Source organism: Aspergillus neoniger (genome assembly GCF_003184625.1).
Source record: "Aspergillus neoniger CBS 115656 unplaced genomic scaffold BO87scaffold_41, whole genome shotgun sequence".
In the NCBI taxonomy this organism is placed as follows: domain Eukaryota; kingdom Fungi; phylum Ascomycota; class Eurotiomycetes; order Eurotiales; family Aspergillaceae; genus Aspergillus; species Aspergillus neoniger.
This window is the reverse complement of record NW_020291169.1, coordinates 125,218-145,415: the sequence shown is the minus strand read 5'-3', so window position 1 is coordinate 145,415 and position 20,198 is coordinate 125,218. Positions and strand designations below refer to the sequence as shown.

Below are 20,198 nucleotides of genomic sequence, written 5' to 3'. Positions count from 1 at the left end.
GTTTCTAGATTTTATATACGTGAAGTAACTTTATAAGAGGATAGTAGTCAACCACAGCATAATCTATAGTAGTAATGGTAAATATATCAACTATATAGCCTCCCCTTCACTGGCAACGTAACATCAAACGAAGTGAACGTGCAATGACCATACCCTTCTCCCTCACCACATCCACCTCCACCTCCACCTCCAATCATAGGCCTCGTCTCTACATCCGTATCCAAATCCACCTGTACAAACTGATCTATCCCACCAACCTCGCCCCACGCAACAGCCTTAAGCCCCGCATCATCATCACCAGGTGGTGGATGACACGCAGCACTAATCGCCGCACTACAATGCGCCGCGATCGGCATCCGGGAGCGAAACTTCTTCATCCCCAGTACCAACAGCGAAAAAAATGACACGCACTCCAGGATAGTAATGATAAAAATGGCGATAGGAGAGAAACCGCAACCCCTGATAGAGCTATTCGGGTCCTCATGGCCGAAAACATCATACACCGTGATGTTGACGTAGAAAAAGCTTTCAGAAAGCAGCCAGTGCAGGGCAACAGACATGATGAAAAGCGGGATGCTGTAGCGGTAAGGCAGGGCGAGGTAGTACGTCGAGCGTTGTTGCCCGCGGGGCCAGGAGACCCGGAGGGGTTTCCGGTCAATGGCGTAGTCGTTGTATTCGGCTGTGACGAGCATGCAGGAGAGGAGACTGTTGGTGGTGAAGTAGATGATTGAGAAGGCTAGTTGGGGGGTGTTGCTTAGGAGGACGAGGGCGATCATGTTGTCTCCTGAAAAGCGGATACTGGTTTGGGAGCTGGCGGAGCCGAATCCCAGGCGCCATTGCTCGGAGAGGGACCAGCCGTCTCCCTCAATGATAAGATCGAAGTATATCAAGTAGGAAATGAGGAAGCAGACGGTGAACCTATGTGGCTGGTTAGTTTATGAGGATATGCGAGGCATGGGGCACGGACATGAATACTATACTCGCCCAGCGGCACAGACTGGCCGCTCGAAACCATCGTTTTCGACGTGGTAGCATCCTCGGGGCGGTTTCTGAAGACTCTGCCTGCTCCAAGATGCGACGGTTTTCCATGGGAATGTCTGTCTGGTTTTCTGGGTCACGACGAATCCTCTTCCGTATGAACTTCTTCCATCGGGGCAATGGCTCCCATCGATGCGGTCCTCGAGCCATATCAGCCCGGGACATGAGACAGCGGCCCTTGGTTGTGGAATCTGGATGGGCGAGGAAGGACGATATGGCATCTCCTACTCGCAAGAAGATCTCAGAGCGGTCCGTTTTGGCAGTCAAGTACATGCAGACTACCTTGGTGAGGTTGAACAGAATCACGGCCAGCGCAATCGATGGACTGAAAAGAAGCCGACACCGCTGGGTCATGGTTTTTTCCATACAGTAGGAGATGGTGATTTCCGGGGTATCAACAGCAATTGTTCGTTTAGTCCATTCCAGCCCCTCGGCTGTCCACTTCCCTTCATCAACTAACTTCTCGACGTTGCTTTTCCCCACATTCTTGACGTAGTCATATACTGATGAGTAGCTCCATTGGAGACTGCTTGCATTGCCAAAGTACTGTCGCTCAGCCACTAAGATCAGGGTTCCGAGATGCGTGTTATATTCCACATCATACTTTTTCACGCACTCAGCATTACTCAAATTCTGAAAGGTACCGTTGAATATTTCGGTCTGAATCAGCTCCGGCGTGCTGCCGATGGCTTTCACGAAGGCGCTCCTTCCTTCCGCGCCGACTAACGACTCAGTCGGCGTTAAATCATTAGGTATGAGCATTGTGCCATAATCGAGCCCAGAGATGGAAGAAAATACCACCGAGTTATATCTGGTACGCAAGTTAGTGATGGCAGGGTAGGAGTCACTATTACTAACATCATGTGAATAGGAACTGAGCTGAGAAGTAAAACCAGCCAGAGAAGTTTCCGCTTGATACTCATGGCTCGAAAGTTCCGAAAGCTCATCACCCCAATATCCAGCCAACGGCGTTTTCGATGAGCTTTGTCGACATCTGTACGGGATGGTCCCGACACGCATTGCATGGCGTAGTTGCTGGCCTCGAGAAGGGTGGTGGACAAGAGGTTAATGACAACATGGATGCCCGTTGCCCATCTACTGGACAAAGTGCAATTCCCATTGTACAGTTCAGTGCTAAGGAAACTATGCGAGTTGGCGCTTTGGGAGTAGCTGATGCCAATGGCAATGAGCGCTAGCAGGATATTCAGAACCCAGATGCCTCCGGCGGCCCATGTACCGAGGAGGACACCATGAATCCACTCCTCGTCGGGATGTGCAGCAGACGATGAAGTTCGGGATGAAAGGAGCGTTGCATATTTGGCACGGACTGGCCATTTCCAGGCTTCGGATGATTCAGCATCATTGCTTGGTGGCTCGTGTCCGTTCCATAACGTTTTGATCCTCATAATGAGCCAGGAGAATACATAAGCACAAATCAGATGGCCCTTTCATTTTTCTGTACTTTAGCCACGCTATCTTTGCATATGTATTTATGTTTTTAATAATTTTATCATTTCTCGACTTGTCCGAGAAAACGCCTCCTGGCTTAAAAATGGTGCACATTGGCCAAGCCCAATAGTGCTAGTATTGGTCGGCCCGGCGTTCCGATTGGTGCTGCGGCCTGAAGACGCGTATACAGGAGCTAGAAATATGCTTAGCATGTAGTAGCTCGAGCTATGACTGTGGGTATTACAGCAGTTCTTGCTCGCCGGGGCTGAAGTGGGTCGAGTAGCGAGCGCTAGACAGTTTTGATCATGTCCGAAATCTTCCGCAATTAGCATATTTGTTGCTAGTGGTTTGTTCTTTTAAATGACATCTAGAGATTTCCCTATAGTTAGTATATATCCATTGTGTGCTTGCTCTTTGAACTTCAAATGCATACTTTGAGTCTGCTTTGGGGTGGGTCAGCGGAGTGGACACGGATCAATAATTTCACTCAAGAAGAATACTGAAACCGATCCGGACTCAGCACCTATTTGCCAAATGAGATAACATATTAGGAGCCCAGGGTAATGCAGGGACAGTCAAGGGTCAACAAATGAACTGTATGCAGTTGAAACAAGATGTAAGCTTGAAGTTATTAGTATCTAATAAGATCACTTCCTAATGGATTAAGGTTGTGGGATGTCCAATTTGGTTGGAACATTTCCTTCAGTTGGTAGTCTTTTTAGTGCCTTGCTTCAAGTTGACTATATTTGAACTGCTACCTGTATGTTATACCTTTCGGTTGGGATGACCGCCAACGCGATATCGCTTGATAGGAGGATAACGAGAGAATACTATAAGTATTGACTTTTTCGATGTTAATGTCAGTTAGGAGGGTAGAGCACATGCTGTGCTTATCTGGCTAAACTCATTCTATGTGCCTCGCAATCTTGCGGGGACGGCATCAGGTTGTGTTATCCACACTAAACATGTTGCAGGTGAGCATCCGTTCGGGCCACCGGTGGCCAGTCACGGCGTTTCATCATATCAACAGGTGGCACAGTTGTCGTGACCTCCGCTTGCGAGGGATGAAGCCAGAGCGATTCTGTGTGAAAGTGTGGCTCGCTACTTCGGCCCTGTGGAAAAGTGGTAAACGTGATGGAGTAAACAGGGTGATCGGCCGTCGTCGCCGGAGTAGGGCTAATGACAAAACTGTAGATACGGGCGTGATCTGGGGGAAGCATCTCTTTGTACATTGTACCCTCCTCAAGCTCCATGATCCGTGTGCAAACGGCGTGATAGTTCGGGGTATAAAAGATCAGTTCTTGCTTAGGAATCCGTTGTAGCAGATCCAGGGCTCGACGGCGAAGGTCCGGCCAGCGGCATTTCCAGGCGACGGCCTGCAACGGATACAACAGCTGTACGTCCAGATTCATCGTTTTGGAGACATCATCCGGGTAGTGGTCTGAGTCACTGAGCAGACGCTCGGCAATTGAGACAATATCCTCGTAGACAGTGCGGAAGTCATCCCAGCCGGATTCATTGGCCACACGATACCGATCAAGTCCTAAACGGTAACAATACCACAACATGCGAGTAGCATCAATCTCATTTTTTATGGCCGGTCCGCATTCCGACTGCTTCCGCTGCACTAGCAATTCAAAGCTTGCCACCCATCGTTGGGCGGCATGCTCAAAAGTTTCGGCCCATTGCTGTACGGGTGAGTGCGGAAGGTTCGTCATTCTGGCCAATTCTTGCCGGTCGGGGAATTTTCCGATGTAGTAAAGCATCAAGTCGAGAAGAGCGATGCGTGCCTGATGGAATGTTCGGAACCGCCAGTTCAATAAAAGCTTTCCTTGAGCATCCACGGGATTGACAAGTACTTTTTCTTGTGGCGCACTGACGAGGTGTTTGAGTGCCGACTTCTCGTACGTATTCAAAGAAAAAGAGTTCAAGATAGGGGCCAGTTCAGCATCCACCCAATGTGCCTGAGAACTCTTGGTGCAGCAGGATCGCTCTCGGTGCGCCCGCCAGGACCGCACCAGGTTCAGCCCGCTTGTGATATGCGATGTAACCCCGGTAGCATTTCCTCGGAGAAACTCGAGGGATGCGAACAAAATGCTGGCTGCTATGACTAGGGGCACAGCGTCTATTCCTGATGAAACCTTATCAATGGTGGTGCGGATGGCCCGGTTATAAAGGTGTAGTGCCAAGTCGGACTTGGAAGATTGCCAACGGTGTGCCATTGCCGGAGTTGTAGACATCCCCTCCACTTCATACAGAAACCCAATCGCAGCAATAGCTTGGCGGATCGTAGGTTCGGTCAGGCTGAGCTGTAAAACCGTGCGGGTCCAGAACGAAGCAGTGAAGTAACCAGCTAGATGCGCTGCAGACTTGCGAAAGAAGAACTCGAGGGCTCGGGACTCAGCCGGACTGACAAACGCAGTTACTTGTGCCAACTGCTTCGCGATGCGTATCGAATAAGGCATGGGCATATAACCATCACATTTCCGGTTCGTACTTGTACATCTATCCGGGAGGTTAGTGTGGGGTTTCCACAGCAAAGGCGTCATCCCAATGTGTTTGCATACCGAAGACAAGCCGGCTTGCGTTCATCACATTTGACGCGACGGATCCTGCCGTGGCCGCCAGATGAAGGGTTAGCAGACTGACCCAGAAGGGCAGGTAGACAGAGGGTTTCTCGCTCACCGACATGTAATGCAGCCCTTCCGCGACCTGGTAGATCCAAACCGTCGCCGCTGGTGCGGGGAGGAGTCGTCCGCATTCATTCTTGTCGAAGAGCTAGAAGATCTGAGCCGTCACGTCTTAATTAGAGGACCACTGGTACCATGCACCTTGGATTTCCTTCCGGCTGATTTGTGTTTTGCAATGCTCAACCTGCTCCATGGCCCCCATAAACCGCCGTCACGTGGTATTGACAGGGATCTGGCCGCATTTCGGACGTTGACTGGATAAATGGGCTGCTAGTCACCCGTAGTGGAAGACCGGGCATCTGAGCCCCACTACACGTTCAGCATGAGGATATGCCCAATAAATTCCTGCTAAAAATGCTTTGCGACTAGTGATGAACGGTCATCTTGCACGTAGGGATGCTGTGAAGATGTAAAGCAGCAGGTGGTACCACCTCGATATAAATTGATGTATAACAGCCTCAAGTTGTCTGGAGAACACCCATTGGCGATGGAAGCAGGACGTATGAAAGAGAAAGTCTGTTAATCATAGTATACAAGTAAGACTATAAGCGCCAGATAGAAGGACCCGTATGGTGTAGGACGGTCAAGGCTGGAAGACTTCTTTCCTTCCCACGTGAGGCGACTCGGGGTCCTGAGTGGGGTCGATAAGTTGCTGCTGCCTTGGACTGTATAGGAGCCTAGTGTAAGATTCTCGAGCTGACCTGGGCGGTTTAATCACTTATGAAACAGGCATCCACGCGGATAGAAGAAGACCAAAAGCATTGCAAATGAATGGTCCTTGTGGACCAGTTCCATCTAAGAATAACATAATTTGTACAACTAAAGTTCCAACAGGATCCGCCCATGTCAGGTACATAGCTGAGTAAGCAGGTTCCCACCAATCAGCAGCCTTGTTAGATAAGCTGACACCGGCAGAACCTGCCACAAAGGCCACAGGCCCGGCACCAGCTTCCATTCCCCAAACGGCGAGACCCGATCCCGATGGATGGTGGATAGACAGTCGGGTTACCCGCAGCTTATGTTTCTCTTATTTCCATCGTTCCATCTCCAACAGCCATTTTCTATCATATTTCTGTCATTTAGGCTTGGTCTGTCCGCTGCATTGATCCTCTTGCTATCGGACTGTGTGCTGTGGTCATTGTGATTATTCTCACCCCACGCACTACTAGTACTGCTTAACCCATTCATTACAACTAAAGACTACCAGTACTATCGTCGCGCAGCTTCTACCTTAACCGGAACTAGATAAGTTTTGCCCTTGACGAACTACGTCATTCCCCTTCCGTGCCTGGCACTTCTCCGAATGCCCTCCCGCCGCAGTCATACCAAGTCCCGGAAGGGTTGTCTCCAATGTAAGAAACGGCATGTGAAGGTCTGACTTCCTCTCTTTTTATCTCCATTCTCTTCTCCCTGGTCCGCTACCTCTTTCCGCTCCCCGGATCGACAGTTTACACACCATCGAGTCGTCGGTATAATTACACTATACATGCTGTTTCCATTCCTTCCAGCAGTATCATGCATGCTATTGGTCTCATGCTGACCCACGGAGTAGTGCGACGAAGAGACACCACGATGTGGCCTGTGCAAGAAACGAAGACTGGATTGCACATACCCTCCGTCAAGTGAAGCGGATAGCCAGCATGCATCCACACCCCAGGATATGCCTGATGTATTTCCTGGTCCCGAAGGAGAACCGCAATCAGACAGGATGCTTGAGATGAAACTATTCCACCACTATGTAACAGAGACATACATCACGCTCTGTCAAGGCCGTCTAGATGCTCACCACTTCCAAGTGGTTGTCCCACGGATCGCGGTCTCTCATGCCTTCTTGCTGGACAGCCTACTAGGATTGTCTGCTCTTCATCTAGCGTACCTGAACACTCACGATAACCGTTCATGGCTAGAAATCGCACTCAAGTACCAGAACCGAGCATGTTCAGCATTCACCCGTGTACTCGCAGAAATGACTCCCGAGAATTGCGCACCAGCCTTCCTGTGCTCCATCTTTATTATGCTCTGTGCAACAGCCTACCCGTGTGTTACCCAGGACAAACATACATTCGAGCCTCTATCCCATGTTTTGGAGATTCGACAGCTCATAGCGGGCTGTGCGTTTCTTTTCGAACAGCTTAGCGGCATGGAGTATCGGGGCGACCTCCAGGGGTGGCTGAAGTATAAGGATGACGAGGTCGATCAAGATGGAAATCCCTACCAGTACTTGCCTGCCCTCTTTCTTTCGATGGCAATAGGATGCTAATATATCTCTAGTGTACAGGAATCTCAGATCAAACTACGCAGGTATGTTTCCAAAGTTCCCGCGGGAACTCAGCCAAGTAATGCTAATAACTACAAGTGCCATCATGGAGTCTTTGCAGCGGGTGCAAGACAAATTCACCAGCCTTGGTGGGCCTAACCAGACTACGTACCAAAATACGTGGGATATTCTTCACGAAGCCATCAAACGATGGCCGTTCGGCGGTCCAAACGGTGGCATCATTGCGTGGCCCATTAATATCAGCGAAGACTACATTGCTCTGCTGAAAAGTGGAGACTGGGTGGGCCGCGTGCTATTTCTACACTACGGGGTAGGATTGCACCTTCTCTCCGACAAGTGGTTTGTCCGCGACTGGGGCCGGCGTCTTATTGAAACAGTCCTGCAGTTGGAGGAAGATATCCCCCCTATTTGGACCGATACCATTACATGGACAAAGGAGGCCGTGGAGCACTAAAGGTGATAGGGGCAAACGAGAACCTGTTGCGGATGGGCTCTGCTACATACGGGAGGAAAGCGCAGATAGCGACAATGATGTGACACTATCAAGTAGTCAAAAGTCAAAGCAAAGTTGTGAGGTAAGGGTTTCTGTCAAGTCTATGGGCGATTACATACCATGACTCGACGATCCGGGGAACCTCAACGAGCTTGGCGTGATGGCTTGCTTGCACTTCAACTGGAGATCACGGTTCGGCTCATTACGTTGGGCAGGCCGAACCCGGTCAGCGTTATCGCGTGACTTGGGCCCGCGGGTGGCGGCTGAATTCCCGTTGGCAGAACCGCCCTCGATAAGCACGACCCAAGAATGCGGAGTCCCAGTCATGACTCTTGATTGCAGGCGGGCATCCACAATCCCTCGCTGCTTATCTCGGCCAGCGCTGTCCCCGATATGGCTGGGGTGATGGCTTTCCTTATTTCTTATTTCCCTGCGTTCCCTGGGGCAGATTCTTCCCCCTCCCTTCTACTTTCTTAGGGTAGTGTATCTGCGAATAGGGCGTCCTCTAACTCTGGCGGAAAGGCTCACAAGGGCTCTCCGATGCTGATCCTCCGCACCTGCTAAGTCTCGCGGACGTATCTAACCTGTCGTTTTGACCCTCCCCGATCCGCCTTCGCATTTCTTTGCAACATGGAGACCTATCAGCCAAAGAAAAGTTCGAGCCAAGATGCGGAGAAGCAGGTATTTGGACCGAGTCGCTCTGTCGACCCTCTTTCGTGCAACCTTGCGCGATTATTGAATTGTGTTTCTAACCCGCTCTGTTCCTACAGCCACTTCTCGAAACCTGGGAGACCCCGGCTGAGCGATCGCAGTGGACCCTGTTACATGACAAGCGACCCAGCGCTTCAACTATGTTCCGCCTTGCGAAATTCACGATATTGTCGACGCTACTCCTAACCATAATAACGATACATCTGCCAAGTGTGCTCACCTCGCCTCTTGAATTTGCGACTAGCCGGCTTGACCGAGCGAGTAAATTGGAGGATGGGAAGCGCGGTGCAGTGGCGAGCGAAAGTGCTATCTGCAGTCGCCATGGAACAGATATTATAAACATGGGGGGAAATGCAGCTGACGCGGTGAGAACGATCCAGCCGATCTGTCGTCATGCGGCGCCCTGCTGACTTCAGTCTCAGATGGTTGCAACAATGCTCTGCGTTGGAACTGTTGGTGAGTTGGCCTACAATAACTGGAGAAGTGCTTGGACCTGATGTTAGTTGGAAGGCATGTACCATAGTGGAATCGGAGGAGGTGGGTTCATGCTGGTCAAGACCCCTGAAGGCTCTTTCGAGGCCATCGATTTCCGCGAAACTGCCCCGGCGGCCGCTTTCCAGGATATGTTTGAGAATAATACGAAGGCTTCCGTCAGCGGGGGCCTTGCAAGGTGAGCTCTCTTAGGCTCTTGGATGCTGCAATAACTGATATAATCGAAGTGCCGTTCCTGGGGAACTGCGTGGTCTCGGGTATCTCCACAACAAGTATGGCTCGCTCCCCTGGTCAACTGTTGTGCAGCCCACCATCCAAACCGCACGGGAGGGGTGGTCAGTCGGGCAGGATCTGGTCCGCTATATGAAAGCTGCTGTTGGGGACGGCGAAGACTTCCTATCTCAGGACCCTACCTGGGCGCTCGACTTTGCTCCCAATGGAACCAGGCTCGGTCTGGGTGATACCATTACGCGAAAACGTTATGCGGCCACACTGGAGACCATCGCAAACGAGGGCCCCGATGCCTTCTACTCTGGATCAATCGCGAAGACTATGATAGATGCGGTACAGAAAGCTAACGGTACAATGACGCTTGAGGACTTGGCCAATTATACGGTCGCTATCCGCAACATCTCAGAAATTGATTATCGCGGCTATCGGATTACTAGCACCCCAGCCCCTTCCAGTGGTATCGTAGCTCTGAACGTTCTCAAAGTTCTGGGTACTTACGATGACCTCTTTAATCCGGATACTCTGAACCTGAGCACTCATCGATTGGATGAGGCTATACGGTTTGGATATGGATTGGTACGCTTATCCGCTCTACTTAACTAGTAGCCAGCTGAATCAGTGGAGGCGATGCTAATTTGTGATATAGAGGACTAATCTAGGAGATCCGTTCTTCCTCGATGGCATGGACACGTATCAGGAAATGATGCTAGCGGATTCCACTGTTGAAGAGATTCGAAAGAACATTTCCGACCAGCATACCCAAGCCGTGCCTGCCTACAATCCGCAGGGATATGAGAGTCTTGAAACGTGGGTGAATCTTGATGGTACCATAGTATTATCAGACAACTGACCTAAGTAGACCGGGTACCTCGCATATTGCTGCCATTGATCACAGTGGGCTTGCCATTTCTGCGATTACGACCATCAATCTGCTTTTTGGCTCCAAAGTCATGGTTCCTGAGACTGGTATCATAATGAATAATGAGATGGATGGTATGCTTCATATTTGCTCCCGCTCACCCCAGTTACTGACTTATCCGTGAGACTTTTCTATTCCTAATTCGTCCAACTCCTTTGGCTATATTCCGTCCGAGGCAAACTTCATACGACCCGGGAAACGCCCACTGTCCTCTTGCACTCCGGCCATTGTTACCCATCCTAACGGAACAGTGTTCTTCGTCGCCGGCTCGGCAGGAGGTAGTCGGATTATTACTGCCACCATCCAGAACATTATACACGCCGTCGACGAAGATCTTTCAGCGGCAGAAGCCTTGGCCCAGCCGCGTCTTCATGATCAACTGGTCCCGAATCGTGTCACATTCGAGTACGATTATGACAATGAGACTGTGTCCTTCATGGAGGCAAGAGGTCACAATGTGACCTGGGTAGGTCCAGGGGAGAGCACGGCGCAGGCCATTCGAGTTCTACCGAATGGAACCTTTGATGCTGCAGGGGAGCCTAGACAGGCTGATTCTGGAGGGTTCGCTGTTTGAGGGATCTATTATGCACATGTGCCCCCTGACTATACATATGAGGGTTTTGCGAGCGATAGCTTTTGTCTTGCATTTACAGTTTTGGACTTGGGTTACATGGAAAGTTAAAGTATACATATAGCATTAGACTTGAATATCGAAACGAATCATGACAATGCCCGAGGCGGATATGTACTGCTAATATTATACGACGCAAAGAAACGTCTACTCGACTGGCCCGCATGGTATCTCCGCACTTTGTCGCGGTATGGACAACCCTACTTAGGCACATCACGACGTGTGAATACTTAAAAGAAGTAGAGCAGTACTTCGCACGACCACTACAATCCTTGCAGCCCACCACCCCCTTTCACTCTCGAGTCGATCGGTCTGATGCAAGTCTGTAACAGATGCAAGGGCCTGACATGGAAGGGGCGGGACACATCAGATGGCGGGCGTGATCTATCAGAGGTGGCCCGTGCGCTGCCCGGGTTCCGCGTCGGCGCGCGCCAGCAGAATGAGGAATGTGTTCTCTGTTCCACTGGCTTTCCAATTCACCCTCGCCTGGTGGTCGTCGGTTGTGAATGACTGGAGATTCTATCATCTTCGCCGATTAAATGAATGGTTTGAAGCCTTATCATTTGGAAATCCTGAGAAAGGCTTCCGTCGTGTTGGATTCGTTCACTCTTTCGCGGTCGATGTGGCTGCTCTAGCTTGCGCATATGGCTGTTGGAGTTGCGAGGTTTTGGCTATGGTGGATTGGTGTTACTCCTGTAAGTGGATCTCCTGCAGATGGATGGAGAGAGGTATGGCCTACTCATTCACTAATCAATTCACTCCATGTGTTAGTCTTTTGACTCTTCCTTCTCGATTTCCTGACCATGCGCCTCTATTCTTACAATCTATTCCAACAAACCGCTGCACTCTTGTTATACACACTCAGTCGGCATCTACCAAACGGAAACTAGCAGATAGACCGTCAATAATACACAACGCAGCCATGGCAGGTGGCAAAGGAGTCTCCACGTTCCCTTTGGTCCGGATCTCGCCTCCGCATATCAACGTCGACCTCCACAATTCATTCGATGAAGTGACCCAACGCACGGTGGATCAGATACTTTCAGACGAGGCAAGCTTTGAGAACAGCTTTGACGATTATAGCGGTAGCGATGGTATAAACGGAGAGGATGATATGACACGAAGCGGGGGTCACCGCACCTCGGCAATTACCGCTGCTACGCAATCTGCAAACGTGGACTCGCCTTACTTTCCAAGCAAAAAGCGCTCGAAGACCCAAAAAGCGGCACAGAGACACATCAGTCGCATGGACTCGAATGACGATGAAAACGATACCGAGTCTAGTACGAGTGTGGTTGGGCCTAATGGACACACGCTCGTCGATGATGGCGAAACTCTGGATGACGCCTCTGAGGAGGACATCGTCTTCGCGTCTGTAGACCTAGATAAGAGGATGGAACTGCTTACCTTTATCAGCTCACACCCGTTCATGAAGAAAGGCGAATATCCTGTACTACGATCTGCGCGACGAAGCTTCGTTCGTGAATTACGTCGAAAGAGTCGATCGCTTGGTATGAAAGAGGCTGATCTTGAAAGGCTGGTTGCATATGTCAAGAAGATCTACCTTGAGCTGTATGGGAATGGCCAGATGAGTCTGGATGCTTCTGGATTTGGCGAGGAGATCAAGGATGGGCAAACAAGCCCACCGAAGTCGTCTAACAAGGACAACAAGAGGAAGCGAGGCGCCAGCAATGATCAGGTGACAACATCGAAACAGGAGGAGAAGAAGACAACCTCGAAGAAAAGAAAGTCGCTCGAACCCATCACGAATGGACACCGTAAAAAGTGTGAAACTGATGGTCCGGACGCAAACATTACGATAGCGAAGCCTCCCGCGTCTCATTCCAAGGTCAGCCGGGAAAGAACTACAGATGCCGCCAAGGGCATGCCGGCAATTACTATTGATTTATGCCCGAGTGGTAACGAAAGTCCCGAGCCAGTCACCACGCAGAATGTCCCGTTTCAATACCCAATTGCTGGACAGGCCGCAGATAGACATGATGATGAGAATCACAGACTTCCATCACCGCCACATTCTGAGGAAGGATACAAACAAAGCTCCGTTGAGAAAAATACCACTCAATTCGAGGGGGCGAATCCCGAAACACTCCCATCGCAGGAAGCATCGATCAAAAGGTCCATGACACATCACTTCACTCCGAAATTGCCACGCCAGCACACCATTCGTGATTCGGAGGACGAGGAGGATGAGGGTGAGGATGATAAGAAGACTGGATTATCTCAGCCGGTTTTGGCGAAGAATAAACTCCCTTCGGCTACGCAAACCAAGCAGCCTGAATCTCTGCAGAGCGATGCAACGCAGCATCCCGATCGTGTGCTGTCCAAGAAAGAAAAGAATAGAAGGAAGCGCGATAATCGCAAACAGCGAAAGAAGAAACAATTTCGCGCAAGCCTTACGAACGCTGAACAAGTCGCATTGTCGACGAGTGCAGATGACGTTCAACAAGGACGCGATTCTAAAGAAGCAAATCAAACAGCAAAGCCCGATGCCACAGTGGTTGATGATCTTTCTATGTTGGACGAGGCATTCTGGAATCTGGAGGATTTTTAGATACCAATGATTCGCAAAGTTCAACCACCAGCGATGAGGTGAGGTCAAAGTTTTTCATCGCCCCCCGGAAATTGGAGAAAGGGAATGTGCATTGCGGAGAGAGAAGAAGTACCCACTCAAAGAATGTTCTTGATCGGATACCCGAAGAAACCCGAATTCTCCTATCCAAGCTGAATCTTTCATCAGATTTCCTTTCTACTGATTCAGACTTGAGTGATGTACCTAGCGGTTTCGATGATATTCCATTTCTCTACTCTCCCGATGTCTCACCTATCCAGACACAGTGTGTATCAGAGGCCGTAGAGCCAAGCACGCCGACTAAAGCAACATCGATAGGGGCTGCTCCTGTGCTGCCTAGAACACCACGTCTGAGGTCTCAGAAGATATCCCCATACTTTCCCAAACCTCTGGTCGACCCTGATTCATGTCTTCCGTTTCCACCCATCGATGCGCCATCATTCGGATTAGTACAGGAGCAACTTGCCCATGATCCTTTCCGTCTACTAATTGCCACCATATTCTTGAACCGTACTCGCGGGGGCGTTGCGCTTCCAGTACTATTCAAAGTGTTTGATCGGTTCCCAACGGTGGAGGCGATGGCATCGACGGACCCATCCACCCTGGCATCTATGATACACTGTCTCGGATTCCAGAACCAGCGAGCGAAGAAGTGCATTGCACTAGCCCAGACCTGGCTGGCCTTCCCACCTACGAAAGGAAGGCGCTACCGCAAACTTCACTACCCCTGCAAGGGAGATGGACGTGATATCGGCGCCGATGAAACCATTGCTGATGATGACGCTCGCGTGGGTTGGGAGATTGCTCACCTTCCTGGTGTCGGACCCTATTCTTTGGACAGCTGGAGGATCTTCTGCCGTGATGAACTCCGGGGACTTGCCTCGGATTGGAGAGCTCAGGGAGCTTCCAAGGCGTCTTTCAGACCTGAGTGGAAATCAGTGTTGCCGCAAGATAAAGAGCTACGAGCGTACTTGACGTGGATGTGGTTGAAGGAGGGTTGGGTGTGGGATAGACACACTGGGGAGAGAACAGTGGCGAGTGAACGAGTGATGCGAGCAGCACGTCGCGGAGGGGTGGCTCATGAGGAGGATGGGAATTGGGTTCTGGAGATGTCGCCTGTGAAGAAGGCGTCGAATGGATTGACAGCATGGAGTTAAACCTTGGCATCTAGGGAAGAGGAGTTATTGCTACGCTTATATGGGTCAAGTAGCGTTTTGATACCCTGTTGATAACAGACTACCATTTTTTCGAATGATTTAATTCGGTTGATACCGTAGATGTTCATATTATACTACGGATAAACGTCTTTCGACATCGTAATCTATCTATCTCATGACTACAAGTTTAGGGTATACTGTAGATGGTCACTCAGCTAATTTGGCATAATTCCGATCACTTCAGTAATCATCAAGATAAGCTTCATCCTATTTGGATACGATCCACCAGCTTCCAGTTCGCTTGTGCTGATCCACTTGAAGAGTGAGTGAGTGAGTGAGTGAGTGAGTCATTGGGTAGCCATCTATCCTTGCCTCAGGCACAAGCCGAGCATACTGCCTGAGGCCAGCGGGATCACGCCCCTCGCGATGGATTAATTAATTTAATCGTGAACTTGGATCTTCTTTCTTTCTTGATGCTGGAAACAACAACCCCCATTGGATGCAAGAAAGTGAACCACTCCCAGCATTATCCCTCCCAGACAGCAGCAGCATCCAGACCAGCCCATCGCAGTGGCGTGGTCCTTGCTGCTATTTATTTGTACTCACTGCCTTTTTGTGCACCCCATTTGGGTTTCTATGCAGCACCACGTCACTGGTGGTCTCCGAGCTTCTAGTTGCTGCTAAACTTGGGAAAATCCCACCACCACCGAATCGCTGCGGGGATCCATCCTCTCCGCCAGCCCGTCTCTCACCGCAAAATCCCCCCCATCCATTTGGCTCGCCATCTTTCCCTTATGCATCGTCCCTGAACTACTCGCTATTTGATTGTTTTATTCCCATTCCCACCCCCCTTCTTCTTCGCTTCTGGTCACCTTAGCTAATCGTCGTGATCTTCTTCACTTTCCTCTTTTCGTCTGTCCCCCCGCCCGCCCGCCGCCCACGGGATGTTGCATGCCCTTCAGCAGCGCCTTTGGTGGTTTGGCACAAGCGCCTAGTCAGGCATTCGACCAGTGAGAGTTGCATTCCTCGATATCTCTTAAGCGCCAGACGAACATCAATCGGGTCTCGGGTCATCCGACTACACCCTTCCTTTCGTGACATTCTCTTGGGAAGCTGACGACTACTCCTCCGTCACTGCTCTTTACTTTTTTGATCATCACTTGAAACGAGGTAACTAGACGAAAATATCAACCGATCCGACAGTGGGGACGAGAAGCAGGAAACAAGGGGTGGAAAGGAAGAACGACAACGCTCTATTGCCGTCTTCTACCCTTCCTTTCACCCTCTTTTTCGAAACCTTTCCACCTTCTTCCACATAATGTTTCTACCGCTGAGACTAAATGAACGAGATCGCGATAGGGACCGGGAGAGAAAGACTTCTTCATCTTCGACCCTTTCATCCAAATCCAGACCACGCAAGAATCGCTCGTCCCACGGACAGACCTCCCGCACTTCAACCAAGGAACGCGACCCTGATACTCCCACGGGCCGCGCCTCAACCCCTTCCACATCTACTTCCAATTCCCGCAAAAAGCGCCGCTCCTCCATGCCTGGGGTCGACAGCGCCAGCCACTCGGGCACAGCCTCGTTCCTCGAGTCGAGGACCAGCCTCCCATACCCGACCTTCTCCAAAGCCCACAGCAAAGAAGTCATCAGCAAACCGAGCATCCCTACACCGGATCCGACCGACCTGACCGAGGGAGGTAAAGAAGGTAGCAATGGAGATGCGAAGACCCGTGCCGAGAATAACAACCAAGCGCCCCCCAGCCCGCCGCTGACGAGCGTGGACCAGCAATCACACAAGGCAAGCACAGTTGGTAGTAAAGAAGAGAAAGGAGCGGAGGAGAAGCCAGAGAAGCCAAAAACCAAGATTCGGATCAGAGCAGAATCTACGCGGTCATCCTCGAGTCTGCGGTCGAAGAAGGATGACGGTTCCAAAACGAGCAAGCCAACACGGTCGGAGACGGTAAAACCGAAGCGCTCCAGCTATGAGTCTGATTTGCCGTCACGGACGGCTAGTCGCAATTCGACTCGGTCAAAGATCGTCGAGGAAACGGCTTCCCCCAAGCGGCCATCCAGCCATGCCACTCCCCCTCGCTCACCCGCGACAGTGCGCGACATTGGTCCGGACTCAGCAAATGGATCGGACGCAACCATTGCGCCGCCTCATCAGTCTACAACCTCTCGCAAGCCGAAGAGTCCAGAGAAGCCGCCATCGCGCAACCAGACGCGATCGTCGGCCTCATCTCGCCCGAGCTTTGGGGCTCGTACACCGGTTGACGCTGCGTATGATTATGGACGACCACCCACAGCAAGCTCTGCCTACGGTGCTCCACCACCGCCACCGCCTCCTCCCGAAGTTCCTGTCTCGATTCCAAAAGTCGACTATCTTCTACAGAATGGTGGGCTAGACCATCGTGTTCCGAAGTCTATGCTCGGCCCTTCTGTTCCCGAGGGTTCGCCGTATGCGCCATCGCCTTCTCAAACCGCGGCAACCAAGATATTTGAACCGTTCAACAGACTGCTCGAGGATTACAACAATGTAATGGCCAAGAACGGGTCGCTAGCGGTTGCCACGGGGTATCGGTCTGTCGCGCGCCGCCTGCTCGATCGCTTGGAAGCGGTGTTTGCCCGTGACATTTCATGCGAGTACTGCAGTTGTCTGATGTGTGAGCATGAGACAATGGAAGAACGTCCGTCAGGCGTCAGCTGGGGTGAGGTATTGGAGCTTGTCTCGGGTCGTCGTGAACTTCCCAGCTGGCCGGCTTTCATATTGAACCCAGCTGTGGTTGACGCGAACTGGTCTGGGGAGGAACATATTCCCATGCAGAAGCTGGACATTGATGTGCCGGAGGAGTATCGTGACCACTTTATTCGTCAATCGCGCAAGACGAAAGTTGCTGTGGACAAGTGGCTCAACGAGCAGTCCGGTCAGGCTACGAGCGCGCCTGAGGAGGTAGATGACGAAACCCTGACCTTTGCCATCTTGACCCATCTCGGACCTCACGAGCGTCAACTATTCTCTGCTCTTCTCGGCCTCGGCTCTACAGTGCCTACACCGCGACCGGAGGGACCACCGCGGCCCCGACCCGCACCATTGGTGTCATCGTCGCTCGCCATCCAGCGACTGTACCGATTGACCTCCGCTCCGCGCGATCCAGAAGCTGCCATCTACATGCTGAACAATCCCGGCATGCACCATGTTCTTGCCACCCTGGCAGCAATCAGTGACGACGAGTGGGACATCTTGATCTCTGGTCGGTTTGATGGTTTTCTGCGGAGTGGCGCTGAAGACACCTTCCCCGGCGCACCAGGCTCGACCCCACCACGTTATAGCTACAGTCGATCCAACACACCGTTCACCACCGGCGGAATCTCGCGTGGCCCGACACCAAACCCAATCGACGGAGGGATTCGACCCGCTAGTCAGCCATATGGTCCGTGTTCCTCGCCCGCCCCAGCTTCATTTGGTGGCCCGATCGCCCTGGACGAGGAAATGGAAATCGCGGCTCTGGCGGAGATAGAACGGGACATCTACCTCGGTATGGAGGCACTTGAAGATGCTTTTGAGGCCCTTCACTGCAAGGCAGAGGTGGTGCGGCGCGCGCTCCGCGAACGTGGCGCAGGGCTGTCGATTGCAAACCAGAACCGTCGCGGTTCCTACGTGGAGGCTCGCCTGGGGACTCCAGCCTCTGGCTTAGGCGTATGGGATGATGGGGCAGACGACGACTTCTTAGATGACGCCGTGTCGTTGGCTCCAGATGACTCGGCCAGCAACATCAGCTCCAACCGCCGGCGCCGTCCAAAGCGTCGCACTGAACGACGGACACCTGCTCCTGTCGAAGAGGAGGACGAAGAAGAAGTATACGACAGCCGACGAGGCTCCCGGAGAAGATGATCCACGGCAATAGTCCTTGATGGCGACCAACTCCTTTCAACCCATATACAAAATACCAATAACGCAACCGCATCCGCCTGGTTCTCTTTATTATAGTTTCATTTCATTCAGCGTCATGACACGACATCTAAACGAGCGCACGGAACCACGAATGCACGAATTGCGACGAGACGAGACGAGATGAGATGAAATGTATCAACGCATTGAAGACTCGAGGAAGTCGAGATGGCGGGTGTGTATGTAAATGACATGCACGACACCTAATGTTTATGTATTTTAACGAAGTTTCCTTTTCTTCCTGTTGTTTTGTTCGTCCGGTTTTCTTGTTTCTCGATTCCCACCCATCAACTGCTGACAACGATAATGACTTCGTTGTACATACGCCCCCTCTGATGTTATGACTTTATGAATCGGTGAATACCAGCTGCATATAGGTGTCCTTTATATTTAGATATTATGCTTGAATAGTATATTTGTCTATACTATGGAAATTGGTCTTCGAAATTAAATTGAGTCTACTCTTTCTCCCTCACACTCGCTCTGTAGTTGATTGTAACATCAGGCAACACCTGTCTGAATTTGAATGTCCATAGATATGACTTGGCTTGACTTCCGCCCGCCAAAGTCCCTCATACCAGGAACACTTCGAAACACTACAATTTAATCACGGAAATAGAAAGCAGCCAAGAGGCCAGTGTAGGTTTCCATTTTGACTAACACTGATTGAGAAAAGAGGGAGTAAGTCATCCAGAAAATATTAGCACCTCAAAAGTACTATTGTATAATCTACATTTACTAGTAGTTGCTTACCCGGAGCTTGAACGCTATTGAAATGCAGTCTGGTCAATTACTACCATGATAACAATACAGAATTTACTACTTCTATCTATCACTACTCTGCTAGTTTTGGTTTCTCTCCATTTATTTGGTAGTTGATAGGTTGGTAGCTAGTAGCCTTTAGTTTCATCGTAACTTTTTATGGTATATATATATATATATATATCGTACCACTCGGGATGTATTACGTATAGACAGGTCTTTAGTCTCGAACACATTGATCTTTGATAAAATAGACGTGTAGATCTGTGCAGATATAAATACTACTCGATAACTGTAGTTACAATCTCTTATTTAATAAGATTGGGTGTTCTGGTTGAAGGGTAGTAATATATATCTTCTCGCGGAGGAAGTCATCGTCAGCAACATTCAAGTGGACGTCAATTGATAACTACATCATTAACTAGTTATTGTTTCATACTTGACTCATCAGACTTTATTCATGGTTATCTGTATCTGTCTATTACTACATTCTTCGAACGCGCTTCTAGTTCATATTGGCTTTTTATATAAATCCTACAATATAGTCGTCCGTTATTAAGCAGTGAGAATCTACAGATGAGTAGTTGTACAATTCCAACTGAAGAGTATATATACTACTGACGTCAGTAATACATACCTCTCTTACTTTGCTTTAACCCAGTTTTGATGATCTGGAACCGACTATACGATCCTTTTCCATTTCAGTACAGTACTGAGTTCGTCACCACTTCTCTCAATAATCACACAGTGAATTTGATGAGGTGCAACAGCAAGGCAAGGAACTCTGTCTCGATCCGCACTA

General features: G+C 50.4%; 5 protein-coding genes across 5 annotated transcripts; 3 read left to right on the top strand and 2 right to left on the bottom strand.

Annotated features, from left to right (window-relative positions):
- Positions 1 to 86: 86 nt before the first annotated feature.
- On the bottom strand, positions 87 to 2,444 carry BO87DRAFT_390547 (uncharacterized protein; the record flags this gene model as incomplete). The annotated part of the gene is made up of 3 exons (XM_025624937.1): positions 87 to 918; positions 968 to 1,849; positions 1,897 to 2,444. 3 exons carry the CDS (start codon positions 2,442 to 2,444, stop codon positions 87 to 89), a joined length of 2,262 nt encoding a protein of 753 aa, XP_025475467.1.
- Positions 2,445 to 3,446: 1,002 nt separating this feature from the next.
- On the bottom strand, positions 3,447 to 5,248 carry BO87DRAFT_430066 (Zn(II)2Cys6 transcription factor domain-containing protein; the record flags this gene model as incomplete). Its single annotated transcript, XM_025627529.1, has 2 exons — positions 3,447 to 4,992; positions 5,055 to 5,248. The coding sequence occupies 2 exons, from the start codon at positions 5,246 to 5,248 to the stop codon at positions 3,447 to 3,449; spliced, it is 1,740 nt and encodes a 579-aa protein (XP_025475466.1).
- Positions 5,249 to 6,382: 1,134 nt separating this feature from the next.
- BO87DRAFT_169978 (uncharacterized protein) lies at positions 6,383 to 8,009 on the top strand. The gene is made up of 4 exons (XM_025618332.1): positions 6,383 to 6,549; positions 6,730 to 7,394; positions 7,449 to 7,478; positions 7,534 to 8,009. Exons 1-4 carry the CDS (start codon positions 6,481 to 6,483, stop codon positions 7,907 to 7,909), a joined length of 1,140 nt encoding a protein of 379 aa, XP_025475465.1. The 5' UTR covers positions 6,383 to 6,480; the 3' UTR covers positions 7,910 to 8,009.
- Positions 8,010 to 8,578: 569 nt separating this feature from the next.
- Positions 8,579 to 10,875, top strand: BO87DRAFT_430064 (gamma-glutamyltransferase; the record flags this gene model as incomplete). Its single annotated transcript, XM_025627528.1, has 8 exons — positions 8,579 to 8,629; positions 8,719 to 9,024; positions 9,082 to 9,115; positions 9,170 to 9,329; positions 9,379 to 9,958; positions 10,029 to 10,189; positions 10,242 to 10,375; positions 10,427 to 10,875. 8 exons carry the CDS (start codon positions 8,579 to 8,581, stop codon positions 10,873 to 10,875), a joined length of 1,875 nt encoding a protein of 624 aa, XP_025475464.1.
- A 540-nt stretch (positions 10,876 to 11,415) lies between these two features.
- BO87DRAFT_367856 (uncharacterized protein) lies at positions 11,416 to 19,056 on the top strand. The gene is made up of 5 exons (XM_025621910.1): positions 11,416 to 11,627; positions 11,704 to 12,886; positions 13,289 to 13,379; positions 13,496 to 14,674; positions 15,858 to 19,056. The coding sequence occupies exons 2-5, from the start codon at positions 11,855 to 11,857 to the stop codon at positions 18,575 to 18,577; spliced, it is 5,022 nt and encodes a 1,673-aa protein (XP_025475463.1). The 5' UTR covers positions 11,416 to 11,627; positions 11,704 to 11,854; the 3' UTR covers positions 18,578 to 19,056.
- Positions 19,057 to 20,198: the final 1,142 nt, after the last annotated feature.

Bases quoted from the DNA above. Each gene is read 5' to 3' on its own strand.
- BO87DRAFT_169978 (XM_025618332.1), top strand. From the start codon at position 6,481: ATGCCCTCCCGCCGCAGTCATACCAAGTCCCGGAAGGGTTGTCTCCAA. The intron at 7,395-7,448 runs GTACTTGCCTGC...ATATATCTCTAG, and splicing joins CAAGATGGAAATCCCTACCA to TGTACAGGAATCTCAGATCA. The intron at 7,479-7,533 runs GTATGTTTCCAA...AATAACTACAAG, and splicing joins TCTCAGATCAAACTACGCAG to TGCCATCATGGAGTCTTTGC.
- BO87DRAFT_367856 (XM_025621910.1), top strand. From the start codon at position 11,855: ATGGCAGGTGGCAAAGGAGTCTCCACGTTCCCTTTGGTCCGGATCTCG. The intron at 13,380-13,495 runs GTGCAGATGACG...TGGAATCTGGAG, and splicing joins ACAAGTCGCATTGTCGACGA to GATTTTTAGATACCAATGAT. The intron at 14,675-15,857 runs GTTAAACCTTGG...CGAGGTAACTAG, and splicing joins GAATGGATTGACAGCATGGA to ACGAAAATATCAACCGATCC.